The sequence below is a fragment of the Scyliorhinus canicula genome, chromosome 1, assembly GCF_902713615.1.
Source record: "Scyliorhinus canicula chromosome 1, sScyCan1.1, whole genome shotgun sequence".
Classification (NCBI taxonomy): Eukaryota; Metazoa; Chordata; class Chondrichthyes; order Carcharhiniformes; family Scyliorhinidae; genus Scyliorhinus; species Scyliorhinus canicula.
This window is the reverse complement of record NC_052146.1, coordinates 154857750-154872613: the sequence shown is the minus strand read 5'-3', so window position 1 is coordinate 154872613 and position 14864 is coordinate 154857750. Positions and strand designations below refer to the sequence as shown.

Below are 14864 nucleotides of genomic sequence, written 5' to 3'. Positions count from 1 at the left end.
TACATTGTGGGGAATCTCTCATTCTATGGCTGTTTACAGACTTTGCTGGTTGGGAAACGTGAGAATTTTCCATTTGAGAACAGGGTAAATTCCAGTTGCTAGCAAAAGGGCTCACAGGAGAGTGTGTGGAGAAACCACTAATTAAAGTTTACTCCTTAATGAACTTGTTCCAGTACTAGTCACAATGTGTGTGATCTCGAGCTTACCCATGCAAAGGATAGATGTTTTGTTAGCGAGTGACCTGGCAGACGAGGGTACTACCCCCGAAAGCCTAGAACAGTTCAGAGAGGCTGAAAAGGTTGGGGCAAGCCTGCATGGATCTGCAGAGGTGCAGACACCTTACAGGGGTAATAGAACCCCTAGGGGCTGAAGTAGGTAAATTAAATTAAAATTAAATTAAAATTAAAAAGGCAGAAGCCAGGCCAGCAAGAGTAAAAGAGATCCATGAAGGATCTGTAATGGTTAAAAAGGATGAAGGAAGAGAGCCAGTGATTTGGTTAGGAGACACTTATCAGATTGAAATGGGGACCAGGGAACCTCCTGGATAGTCCAAGAGAGTGAGCATAATGCCCCATTCTGTCAAAGAGCCACAGGGAAGTACAGTAGGAGCTGAACATCCACATGTGGGGGGGGGGGGGGGGGGTGTTAGGGAAATGCCCATTCCCAAGACAAAGGAGGAAAGGAACATGCCCCAAAGTAAACATTTGTGGGGAACCACGGGGTGGGGGGGGGGGGGGGGGGGGGGTATCCATGCTGGTTTCCCACTGGTAACCAACTTTAACAAGCCCAAGACCCAACAAGCACAGACATTCACAGTTTAGAGACATGGACAGGATGAAAACTGATCAGAGCAGACCAGGCTAGCTGTCAGGATCATTTGCATGATGATCTGGGAGCTAACAGCCTATGCAGAAGGCCAAAACCCTTTAGATGGTACTTAATCCAAAGTTACAAAAGGGAACAGGCTCAGGGATGCTGACAAAATTAACTATTATGACTAACTCCAGAAGAAAAATCACAAATTTGGAACGTTGATGCAAGGCTCATCTTTTCCTGTGAAGGTGGCTTTTGTTTGTAACCACCACCTGAAATGAAAAAGCAAAGTAACAGCATGCTATCCTGAGTTTGATTCAGTTTAGAATTATCTGGGTACAAAAATCAGAATAAAGCATAACTGATGCAATTAGATTAAAAGTATGAATGGCTGTGCGTGTTATTTTTAATTTCCTACTATTTGAATGCTGTGTAATGAAACACTCCTAATTCATATTTCATTCCCCCTTCCCTGTGAGGTGGAGGTGTCACGATGATGTGATGTGTGTATATGTAATCTTATTTCATCGGTTTGTCAAAAGGATTTATAAAGAAAAACAAAAACACTGACTTGTGATAGCTGCCACAGGTCACCTGATATGCCTGGTATTGCAGCGCCTGGACATTTCCTATGTGGGTTACAATTGGGACAGGTCAAGGCCACCTGCTCATGACAAAAATGACTTCAAAGATTAACAGAAATTGAATTGACTCTCACCATTTGCATTTGTATAAGGCTACCCTTCATCTAGAGACACAAGTGTAGTAGGTCAATGAATATAGAAAGTGTCGTTCCTAGCTCATCACAGGGAAAAAGGGTTCATTCAAAAGTGATGGCTGGGAAATCAAGGAAATGAATCACCTAAGCCATAATACAGTATATACAATGTCTGTTCAGATACAAGCTGATCAATTACCTTCTGTGGAGTGCCCAACTGTATATGGAAGGAGAGAGCATGTGACCAAAATAACCATTTTTAAATGTATTTTATTCCAACACCTGAGCTAGTAAAATCAGTCTGGAAGAAACCCAACAGTGGAACAGTGACACCATGATCCTTCTCTCTCTCAAGTTCAAGACCCTGGGCTGCATTTTACAGTCTCTCGCCTGGCATGTTTTTAGCAGGGAACAAGTAGGGTGGCAGCCCACCCACCCCCAAGCCTACCACAGAAGGTATTGACTCCGATAATACACTACCCACTCCAGAAAATGATTGGTGTGGCGAGTTGGGCGGGATCAGGCAGTGCGATTTAGAAACAAAAAATCTCAAAGGGTAGGAAGGAAGAGGGGTATTCTCTTTGAGGGATTCTCTTTGTGGATCAGAGGGCAGCCCTGTTACGATAAACCACCACCTTCCTACCCACCTGAAACACTAACCCCCCAACCCCAATCTGCCTAAACCTTCCCTGTCCAAGACCCTGGACTTGCCTCTGTCCCGGATCCATTAGAGCACCACAGCCTTCCTGCTTGCAGTCCCAGCATCACCAAGAGCACATTAGTTGGAGCTGCCAGCCAATCTAATACGCTGGCAGCTCTTGAGGACAAGATCTCTTCCCACACAACTATTTAGCCCTTCTGCAGCACTTTATTGCTACGGGACAGGCTGTTATTGAGCATATAGGCTCCATGCTCTCTTTGTTTCACGGGTGGGGAGTGGTCAGTAAGCTGTCCATACCCTCATTTTTTCTGCCCTCTCTGATACATTTTTGAATCTATCACAGAGATAGAGAATTTTTCTTGACAGGAACCTCAAATACAATTGGTTCGAATTTTGGAAAAAATAGGACTATATGTATATAAAAAGACTGGGATTTCAAGACCACAAGGGAGAAAATCTGCTTCAACCCCAGACACCAGCGCTTTGGCCAAAAAGTAACCTCCAATGTATGACTTGTTATTTTCATGCAAGTGTGTGTTGAGGTCAGGACTCTTTAAATATCTTTGCTTGGTGGGTCTGCTCCATAATTCGATCATTTGCTCACTGAACAATTGTTTCCACACGTGCACAATTTTCTTTGCAGTTGGGGGGAAAAAAAACAACTCCTCGGCTGGACGCACATGGGCACTGGTAACTTTTGCTAGATGGCTACATGACTCGACTCCTTAGCCTGGAAAATTTCTCTCCACCTCCGGCCACAGTTGGCATAGAAGTATTTTCATTTTTCTCCCTTCCAATGTCTCCTCCCAATATGAGCTCCACATCAATAAGCTTCTCCTCAGTTCCTGAAGGTGAAATTTATCTTTTCCAGTCTGGTAAAATAGACACACAGAGCAGTGTTGGCCATTGGAAAAGGCAGATCATCTAAAGATGGGGCCAGAGTGATCTCATTTTAGCCACATGCACTAACTTTAGTGAAAAGAACCTCTCGGATGTTCTCACATCTAATTAAATATAATGCACATACATGTTCACTTAACAAACACCAACCACCATTCGTTAATCAAGGGCATAAGAAATAAGAGGAATAGGCCATTTGGCCCCTCCAGCCTGCTCCGCCATTCAATGAAGTCATGGCTGATTCGATTGTGGTTTTTAACTCTACTTTTCTGCTTGTCCCCATAATCTTTGACTTTCGGATGAAAAAAATCTGTGTAACTCCAATCTTGAAATATATTTAATGATCCAGCCTCTACAACTCTGGAGCAGATAATTCTAGAAACAATGGCCACCTGAGGGAAGAAATTCCTCCTCATCCCTTAAATGGGAGACCACTTATTTTGAAATGGCGGCCCTCGAGTTCTAGATTTCTCCCACAGGTGGAAACATCCTCATAGTTAAAAACATGTAGAGCACTCTCAACCAACAAAAAAACATGTGTATACTTTGCTTTTCATCTTATCAGTTTACCAATCAGTGCCTGGTAAGACTAAAGTTTACCCATATAGATTGTGAATATTGGGATCATGTACTTGGCCAGACCTTTGAGACTGGCCAATTGGAATATGAGTTCCCTGATTAGTGGCTCAATCAGGGAACCCCTTTCACTGTACATAACAGGCAGTGTCAGATCCTCTGCACTCCCAGTGTCGACAGCAAGCTGAATTCACCTGTTTGTTCAGTGTTGGCTTTGTAAATAAAAGGGATTCTGATGAAGGGACTTCTGCCTCCGTGGGCTTATTACAGTGGCGATGAAGAAAACAGAACTACCTGAAAGAACCTGCTCAATAGCAGCCACCACATATTGAAGGTAAGCCACTGACAGGTAAAATGCCTTTATTTGGGAAGTTGGATTCTTTTGACCCTGCAATGGAAGACTGGGCCCAATATGTAGAGTGGATGAAGTACTGTTTTTAGAGCAAAAGACATAGTTCCGGATGAAAAGCAACGGGACATTCTGCTGACTGCGTGTGGGCTGGTATGTGCAGTCTCACTTTTCCGGAAGCACTGAACACGAAAACTTTCCAGAAATTGACGGACTTAGTAGAAGAGTACTATGACCCTAAGCCACCTCTGCTTCTGCAAAGGTACCGTTTTTACCCAGCGTTCTGAGACACGGGGGAGTCAGTCACTAACCTTTTAACAAGATTAAGGCAATTAGCAGAGGCTTGTGAATTTGGCCTGATGCTAAATGAGATGCTCCGAGACTGATTGGTGTGAGAAATAAATAATTTAGCAATACCAAAACGTCTGCTAGCAGAGGCCAAGCTGCATTGCAGCTGGCTTTGTCCTTAAAAATTGCCGAGCAGAGCATGAGTTACAGGGTACTACGATGGAGGTAGACGCCCACACCAGTGAAACTGAGTTAAGGGACGACCGCCGGGGGATAGGCAACTGCATAGTCACCCTCGGGAATGACTCAGATACTAAGGAACCCAGGCCAACTCGCAGAACCGCTCCCAAGCAAGGGAAAATTAGGATCAGACAGGTGGCAGCCCCCATGCAGCCTTTTGCCCAGCAAGATATTGTAGTTTTAGCCAGAGAGGTGAAATAGAAGCCCAAAACAACATCTTGGAGAAGGACACGCAGGCTGGGGTACAGGATAATGCACGCCCTAGAAGCCTCACCTACCTTCAACGAGGAACAACTAAATTGTGTAACGATGGTTAAATCAAAACCCATTAAATTAACCATAAGGTTGAATGGACGTCCCACATTAATGGATGTCGACATGGCAGCAGCCGTATCAGTGATAGGGGGAAACAGTATTTAATAACATTCGCACTGGACTCCAACCCTTATCCCTAACCTGGACCGTGGCAAAACTGAGGACATATACAGGGGAAACAATAAGAGTGTTGGGCACAGCATATGTACCTATGGCTTATGGAGAGAAATTGGTTAGGCTGCCTTTAATGGTAGAGAAACGTGTGGGACTGAGCTTATTGGGACAAAACTGGCTAAAAGAGATCCAGCTGGATTGGGTAAACGACTTCCAGCTGGAAAATAGTCGTCTGAGCGAACTCCTGTGCAGATAGTGTCATAGATGTTTACAGCATGGAAACGGGCCATTTGGCCCAGCTTGTCCATGCCACCCAGTTTCTATCACTAAGCTAGTCCCACTTGCCCACATTTGGCCCATATCCCTCTATACCCACCCTGCCGATGTAACTGTCTAACTTTTTTAAAGGAACAAATTGTACACACCTCTACCACTGCCTCTCGTTCCAGATGCTCATCACCCTCTGTGAAGAAATTTCCCCTCTGGTCTCTTTTGTATCTCTCACCTTAAACCTATGCCCTCTAGTTTGATACTCCCCTACCTTTGGGAAAAGACGTTGACTATCTACCTCATCTATGCCCCTCATTATTTTATAGACCTCTATAATATCACCTCTAAGCCTCTGACACTCCAGGGAAAAAAGCCCCAGCCTCTCCTAGCTCAGACCATCAAGTTCTGGTAGCATTCTCGTAAATCTCTGCTGCACTCTTTCTAGTTTAACAATATCCTTCTTATAATAGGGTGACCAGAAATGAATGCAGTATTCCATGTGTGGTCTTACCAATGTCCTGTACAACTTCAACAAGACGTCCCAACTCCTGTATTCGATATTCTGACCAATAAAACTAGCATTCTGAATGCCTTCACCAACCTGTCCACCTGCGACTCCATCTTCAAGGAACTATGAACCTGTACCCCTAGATCTCTTTGTTCTGTAACTCTCCCCAACTCCCCACCATTAACTGAGTAGGTCCAGCCCTGATTTGATCTACCAAAATGCATCACCTCACGTTTATCCAAATTAAACTCCATCTGCCATTCATTGGCCCACTGACTGAATTGGTCAAGATCTTGTTGCAATCTTATACGACCTTCTTCACTATCCACTATGCCACCAATCTTGGTGTCATCTGTAAACTTAGTAACCATGCCTCCTACATTCTCATCCAAATCATTAATACATATAACAAATAACAGTAGACCCAGCACTGATCCCTGAGGCACACCATTGGTCACAGGCCTCCACTTTGAAAAACAGCGCTGGAGGTTTTCTGAGAAGTGCTCGGAACAATAAAGGGAGCAAAGGTGACGTTGCAAGTTGATCCAGAGGCAGTCCCAAAATTCTACAAGGCCTGACCGGTACCCTTCGCATTAAGGCAGAAAGTCGATACGGAAATCAAAAGATTGGAGAGTGAAGGAATAATAAAACTGGTCCAGTTTGCAGAGTGGGTGGCACCCATGGTGCCTATCCTTTGTGGAAATTTCAAACAATCGATTAATCGCTACTCACAACTGGACAAATACCCAATTCCCCGGTTTGAAGATTTGTATGCAAAGCTGGCTGGAGGACTGAGCAGCAGCTGAGCAAAAGTATGGCTAAATTTAAAAAGAAGGACTGGCTCTGATCTTAGCGGTGAAGAAATTTCACCAGTACTTGTATGGGCGGAAATTGACGAATAATCACAGACTTCAAGCCATTGCTGGGCTTGCTGAAAGAAGACAATGCGGTGCCACCAATAGCTTCGGCCTGGACCCAACACTGGGCACCACTACTGGCAGCATACCAATATCAACTGGAGCATTAGCTGGGAACCCGGGCGGCAAACATTGATGCACTAAGCAGGCTGCCATTACCGGACACTCCGCCATTGGTACCAGAATAAAAAACGGTGATGACACTACATTTCCTGGCCACCCAGTGGCCGGACAAAACATTTGTTTGTGGACACAAAGAGACCCAGGACGGAATTCTCCGACCCCCCCCCGCAGGGTCGGGTAATCGCCTGGGGCCGGCATAAATCCCGCCCCGCCATTGCCGGAATTCTCCACCACCCGGGAATCGGCGGGAGCGGGAATCTTTTGCTCCATTAGGGATGGAATTCCGCCTGGACCGGTCTTTCCATCACCCCCATTAGCACAGTGTGTTTTGTTTTTGCTAAAACTGGGTCTGGGATTCTCCCCTACTCTGCGGGGTGGGGGATCCCGGCGTAGCGGAGTGGCGCCAACCACTCCGGAGTCGGGCCTCCCCAAAGGTGCGGAATTCTTCGCACCTTTAGGGGCTAGGCCCGCGCCGGAGTGGTTTCCGCTCCGCCGGCGGGCGCCAAAACTGGCGCCAACGGCCTTTGGCACCTTTGGGGAGGCCCGACGCCGGAGTGGTTGCCGATTCTCCACCCCGCGATGGGCCGAAGTCCCGCCGCTGACGGGCCAATCCCGCCGACGTGGTTTAAACCACCTCTGGTGCCGGCGGGATTGGTGGCGCGTGCGGGCCCCCGGGGTGGGGGGGGGGCGCGCGGGGCGATCGGACCCCTGGGGGTGTCCCCGGGGTGGCCTGGCCGGCGATCGGGGCCCACTGATCGGCGGGTGGGCCAGTGCCGTGCGTGCACTCTTTTTCTTCCGCCGCCGCCACGGCCGCCACCATGACGGAGGCGGAAGTGACTCACCTACCCGCATGCGCCGGTAGTGATGTCAGCGGCCGCTGACGCACCGGCGCCTGCGTGGACTGGCGAAGGCCTTTCGCCCAGCCCCGACGACGGGCGGCGTAGCGCCAAAGGCCGTTGGCGCCAGTTTTGGCGCCTGCCGGCGGAGCGGAAACCACTCCGGCACGGGCCTAGCCTCTAAAGTTGCGGAGAATTACGCACCTTTGGGGAGGCCCGACACCGGAGTGGTTGGCGCCACTCCGCTACACCGGGACCCCCTGCCCCGCCGGGCAGGGGAGAATCCCAGCCCAGTTTTAGCAAAAATAAAAGACACGGTGCTAATGGGGGTGATGGAAAGACCGGTCCAGGCGGAAATCCATCCCTACTGGAGCAAAAGAGAGCAGATCACTGTGGAAGACGGGATACTGCCAAGAGGAGCTCAAATAATAGTTCCAAGTCAAGGCCGTCAAGCCATTCTGGCTGAACTACATCATGGGCACCCTGGAGTCTCAAAAATGAAGATGCTGGCCAGGAGCTGAGTCTGGTGGCCGGCCTGGACACAGACATAGCGGCATTGGTAGGTCGGTGCCAAGAATGCCAACAAGACCACCAAGTGCCACCAGCAGCCCCGCTGAAATCATGGGAATGGCCGGGTGGACCATGGTCACCACTTCACTTCATGTCAATTTTTCAGGCCTGTTTATGGGTTCAATGTTTTTTGTGCTGGTAGACGCCCTTTCCAAATGGCTGGATGTCTACAAAATGAATTCGGCAAATACAACAGCAACCATCAAAAAGGTTTGCACCTCGTTTGCCACACATGGTATCCCGGAGGTGTTAGTTTCAGATAATGGATCGGTGTTCACCAGCCAGGAATTCACAAAATTTCATGAAGTTAAATGGCATTCGGCACATAAGGTCGGCACCATACCACCTGGCATCAAATGGGTTGGTGGAGAGAACCGTTCAGTTCCTATAACTCGGGTTGAAAAACAGTCAGCAGCATCAGTAGAGACTAAACTGTCCCGCTGGCTATTCGATTATAGGACAATTCCACACACCACAACAGGAAGAGCACTGGCGGAGCTACTCATGGGCAGACGACTCTGAACGAGGCTCAGTCTACTATTCCCAGATTTAGGCGGAAGAGTAGAATGACACCAATAGGCCCAATGGAGGGGCAACGACAAAACTCACCGAGAAAGGCAGTTCAACATGGGTGAAAAGGTATGGGTCAGAAATTATGGGAATGGCCCCACATGGGTAGCAAAACGGTCAAGGCCAGGACAGGACTTATGTCGTATGCAATACGTATGGGAGAACACGTAGTAAAAAAGCACCTGGAGCAGGTGTGAGTCTCAGACTTGTTTCCTCCCCTGGAGCTGACTCAGACCAGCATACCGAAGACCATGGAGAGTCCTCCATGACAGACTATTCACGCCCCTCCAGCACCACTGTGAGGACATTGGACTCGGATATGGACACCATGGGTGACGCCGTGACTGTCCCCTGCCGCCGGAGATAGGTGGCGAATCGCCCCTCAGGCGTTCTGATCAGAAAAGACGGGCGCCTAGCCGTTATCCCCCCCCCCCAAGTTGGAGGCCGAAGTGGAGGATCCAGACCTGCTGCAGAAATGAACAAAGAAAAGTACAGCACAGGAACAGGCCCTTTAGCCCTCCAAGCCCGTGCCGACTATGCTGCCCAACTAAACTACAATATTCTACACTTCCTGGGTCCGTATCCCTCTATTCCCATCCTAATCATGTATTTGTCAAGATGCCCCTTAAATGTCACTATCGTCCCTGCTTCCACCACCTCCTCCGGCAGCGAGTTCCAGGCACCCACTACCCTCTGTGTATAAAAACTTGCCTCGTACATCTACTCTAAACCTTGCCCCTCGCACCTTAAACCTATGCCCCCTAGTAATTGACCCCTCTACCCTGGGGAAAAGCCTCTGACTATCCACTCTGTCTATGCCCCTCATAATTTTGTAGACCTCTATCAGGTCGCCCCTCTACCTCCGTCGTTCCAGTGAGAACATAGACATAGAACAGTACAGCACAGAACAGGCCCTCCGGCCCTCGATGTTGTGCCGAGCAATGATCACCCTACCTAAACCCACGTAACCCGTATACCCGTAACCCAACAATCCCCCCATTAACCTTACACTACGGGCAATTTAGCATGGCCAATCCACCTAACCCGCACATCTTTGGACTGTGGGAGGAAACCGGAGCACCCGGAGGAAACCCACGCACACACGGGGAGGACGTGCAGACTCCACACAGACAGTGACCCAGCCGGGAATTGAACCTGGGACCCTGGAGCTGTGAAGCATTGATGCTAACCACCATGCTACCGTGAGGCCCATAAAACCGAGTTTATTCAACCGCTCCTCATAGCTAATGCCCTCCATACCAGGCAACATCCTGGTAAAAGAAAGAGACACCTGAGTCACGAGGACCACGGGGGCGCCTCGGACTTTGGGGAGGGAGGGTTGTAATGACTTGGGCCAGGCCTTTGAAATTGGCCAATTAGAATACGAGTTTCCTGATTAGTGGCCCAATCAGGGAACCCCTTTCCCTATATATAACAGGGAGTGTCAGATCCTCTGCACTCCCAATGTAGACAGCAAGCTGAATGCACCTGGTTGTTCAGCTGTTGGTTTTGTAAATAAAAGGAATTCTGGTAAAGGGACTTCTGCCTCTGTGGACTTATAACAGATCAACTGACCAACAATGGTGTTTTCATTTTAAAAATTCAATGCTATTGTCAATGTCTGGATTCCCAATTAGCCACGTGACTAGCGGCTAACATATTGGACAACACTGACATAGGATGCTGAAGTTGCATACAATAAAATTGCACATTTTGCTTTTTATTCTTTATTTTTCTGCAGCTAAATATGTACATGTGTGCACATCATACTTAAAAGCTGTCTCCAGTTATACACAAGTGCGACACTGTCAGTTTCTCTTGACCCTTCTCTACCACTGGCTTTGTTTCAGGGCAATATGATCACGGCCTTCCATACACTGACACCCTAACTTAGTGCAAGCATAGCTCTATGATGTGCTATAGTATTGGATGAATGCTGCATATTACTTGTTTTACATTCAATTCTTGCCCTCCTATATGTCCCAAATTTCTCTCCAGGGCACCCTGCTTTCAAGGGGCAGATGTAGCTGATGTTTTTGTGTAAAGAAAATTACTGGATGTTTCAGAATAGCCAAGGTAAGTTATTGTCCATTTAGTTTTTCTCTTAAATGCCTGTCCTCTCCCCAAGGCTCCCATATTTAGGGTATGTAGTGAATCATAGATCTTAAACTGTATTTTATGTGCAAGGGTATCTAAATCCCATTGAGGCAGGACGGATAACCAGCTGAAGCCAACAGTAGTTGCTGCCTGGAACTTTTTGAATTGGTGAAAGAGAAATATGTTGAATATAGTTTTTGTTTGGCTGCTATAAGATTAGACAGGAAATGAAGGACCAATTTGCAGAAAGAAAGATCTTACTTGACTATCTCACATTTCAATCTCACTGCTTTTTAGTGCAGCGCATTATCACTTAAACAGATCGCATAAAACATCGAATGAATAAAATCCTATAACATGTTTTTGTGCTTGCCCTTGACTGGAATCTCACCCAGACATCCTTCCCCCTTGATGGTGTACTTCAGCAATGAACACCATTGGCTGACTTTGATAATTTAGGGTCAACGGGAATGTCTGATGGGAGATGCTCCATTCTCAGCTTCTACTTTGTCCAAAGGAACAAACTTGTGAACTGCAGCATCGAATAGTGCCAGTAATTAGATTGTGCTCCTTATGAACTGGTAACCTACTGTAGCCCAAAGCAGAAATGTCTTATTTGCATTTGAAGTCAATTCCCTACAGAAAATACATGTACCAGTTAGTGTAGGAAGCTTCTGGAACATTTCTGAGTTGGGGGTGTGTTTGGTGTGGACAAGGAAGAGCGCATTGTCACTGGATTGACCAGCAGCTGAACATTGATGAGAGTGGACATTACTCTAACCCAGCTATTACATTATCTCAATCGAAAATCTCATCCAAAACTTCAACAATGTACCACCAGTTGAATGGTCCCATGGGACTGGCACATAGCTAAAATGCCTTGGAGGCCTGTTGACACAAGTTATTCAACTCTTGTGTGAGAAATATGACAAAACACACAAGAATAAATATTGAAGGATTCTGCTGAAGACATATTCTGTAAACTTCATGGATCAGAAAAGGCTTGTGACGAATTTATTTTTAAAACAACAAAGTCGAGATTCAGTTGTAGGTATTTTAGGAGAAGCTTTTTGTCTATAAGGCCTTTACATCAGCCATTGTTCTTTCTCTTTGCAAAAGTGCTCAGCCCATTTATGCGTCAGCTCCAAATACAAGTTTGGCTCATGTGGCAGGTAGTCCAGGTATGTGTACTGTGCAGTCTTCTTTGGCACCGCCTTCTCTATCTGTGTGCCCTCATGCCACTCATTAAAAGATGTGATGGAGATTATCTCTGGCCTCACCGTGAGAGCGGCATGGAGAGCAGTTTCGTAGTACTTTCCACTGACCCGGTTCCTTGTGTTATGATTGTTCCATGGGCGTATCCTGGTATCTATGTATCCAGGCCCCACACTTGGAATGAACATCAGGTTGTTGCTATCACAGAAATTCTTGACAGTCTTCCAATTTTGGTGTGATGACCCAAATGAAAATCCGTTGGATGCAAAGTAGGTGTATAATCCATCAAATCCTGACTCCAGGATGTCCTGCTTGTGCTTCTCCTCCACTATCAGCCCAATAAACACGCCATCATATGGTGTATTGCGGATACTGTGAGATCCTGAGGATGTGAGGAGATTGGCCCAGGAAGCCGGGAGTGTCAGGTAGGAGTCATAGATGTAAAACATAGGCAATAGCCTTCCTGTGCTGGTTCTGTACTTGTAAAAGGCTGAATGAGACCCATATCTACAAAAAGAAAAATAATTAGTTACACGCAAAGAACAACAATCTCCGACAAGAAGACTTTGTTGCATTTAAGCTTCAGGGAAGATCTGGCTGACAACAAGGATTTTGGGAGTGTTGCCCATCTTGGTCATAACATGGCTGCATGGGCCATCACTTGTCCTGTTTTCTGCATTAGAAACTGCTGGGATAGGGGTTTGGAGCTGTTCTTGGGGTAATTGTAGATTGGTAGTGGTGAGCAAAGTATTAAATGCAAAAGATAATCCATTAAATTGTTCCTTTTAAAACATCATACAGTGAGGTGTGTGTTTATCAGTCTTTATCACTATGGCTGAGTGGAATCAGAATCCCCACATTGCAGGAAGCCATTTGGTCCATCGAGTCCGCACTGACCCTCTGAAAGAGCACCCTACCTAGGATCAGGCCCCAACCCTATTCCCATAACCCAGTAACCTCACCTAACCTTTTGGACACTAAGGGCAATGTATCATGGCCAATCCACCTAACCTGCACATCTTTGGACTGTGGGAGGAAACCGGAGCACCCGGAGGAAACCCACACAGTCAGAGGAAGTGCAAACTCCACAGTCACCGGAGGGCAGAATTGAACCTGGGTCCCTGGCGCTGTGAGGCAGCAGTGCTAACCCCTGTGCCACCGTGCCGTATTCGGAGGAAAATTCCATCATGTGTTACATTCTACTCATTAACTCATCTTTTCTTTTAATGATGTCCTTGGCATTCAAAATTATGTGATATTGGGGCACTATATTTCTACTCCTAACCAGCAGTTTCAAGGCATAATTATAAGTTTCTCACTGAGCAATTTTCCTCACTTTCCTTCCTCATCATCTGCACTGAACAACTTCTCATTCTTGCTGATTGAAACCTCCATCTCAACACTTCATGATCACTCTCCTCTAAATTCATTGCCCACTCCCTTTTATGTGGTCAAGAAGCACGGGGCAGTAGATTGGGCAACCGGAAATGGAGATTAGAGGGGAGTGACATTTGATCCCTTGCCCACACCTTTGGAAAATCTATCTCCCAATTCATTTAGAACTGCACTTTAAAAATCCCAGCTGTCTTTGGTCCATTTGTCATATCATTTCTGCAGTTACTACTTTGCTCAATTGCACACTCACCTCCATCTTTACTGCTCTAGTCCCCATAAAACATTACTCTGTTTCTCTGGTATGACCCTCATCTTTGCTCTCCTAAATCCAAGGCGCAGAGTTGAAAGGACATGGTGGACAACTGTTTGAGCCTTCCACATTCAGATCTGGCTGGACCATATTGTTAGATCCTGCTCTCATCTGCTGAAATGGCTCACTATTCCATGATCATTCTGGAATGCAAAGATAAACCCTGGTTTATATTCTCCCCTGCACAGCGTCTTCCTAAACCATTCTCCCCTCCACCCTCTTCCAACCAAATGCGAAGTGCTCACTACGAGACTGCTTGATGGGGATCAAATGTCACCCCCCTCTCCCCTCTAATCTCCATTTCTGGTTGCCCAATCTACTGCCCCGTGCTTCTTGAGCCCGTCGCCCAGGGAATTGACGAGGTCCTTTTGCTGCACTCACTCACTTGTCCACAATGTACTTGATGTTCTCAGACACGGAGTGGTCGTTGCGCCCCATGTACGGCATGATGTGAAATGCCACCTAGGAAAAATAATGGGGTGCACAATTAAAAAGGTAAGAGGGAGCATGGTTATTTTAGATTGAAGACAAAATGAATAGGACGTTCGAGGAAAGTTTTGCTGGATTAATATTAGTGATATTAACCGGCCAGCAATCAACTGTGTTTCATTTTGGAAAGGGAATTGTTACAGAATAATACTTTCAGAATAGTTTGGATGTAACAAACTGAAGCTACTGTGAACTTAAACAGCCTTCATTTTCTACAGTGATAAACTAACAAAATAATGGAAATAGCCAGCAGACCTGGCAGCATCCGTACAGAGAGAAAGCGAGTTCATATTTCAGATTGGTGACTTTTCATCAGAATGGCTGCTGGACTTACTGAGTCTTTCCAATTTGTTCTGTCTCTATTTCAGATGTCCAGCATCTGCATGCAGTGTTTTGATTTTATTTCCTCAGGTGGTACGCAAGTGTTCTACTGTCAACTGTGTTGCAAGTGACTTAAGTTTGATTTGGCGATGCTGCTGGAGTGGCTTAGGAACAGACACAGAATGTTGCGTCAGACAACCTGCAAGATTCATCCTCTATCTACAATAAGTTTATTTTAAGCTGGGCTGTCAGGCTCTCTGCAATTGACA

At 46.6% G+C, this 14864-nt stretch overlaps 1 protein-coding gene across 1 annotated transcript in view; it reads right to left on the bottom strand.

The window, feature by feature from the left end:
• Window positions 1-10485: 10485 nt before the first annotated feature.
• The window catches only part of LOC119968685 (glycoprotein endo-alpha-1,2-mannosidase-like protein), a 65637-nt gene continuing 61258 nt past the window's right edge, over window positions 10486-14864 (bottom strand). The window contains exons 3-4 of the mRNA XM_038801287.1: window positions 14171-14247; window positions 10486-12587 (exon numbers count right to left, since the gene is read on the bottom strand). Coding sequence (XP_038657215.1) covers window positions 11951-12587; window positions 14171-14247 — 714 coding nt within the window. The 3' untranslated portion in view covers window positions 10486-11950. The remainder of the gene's footprint in view (window positions 12588-14170; window positions 14248-14864) is intronic.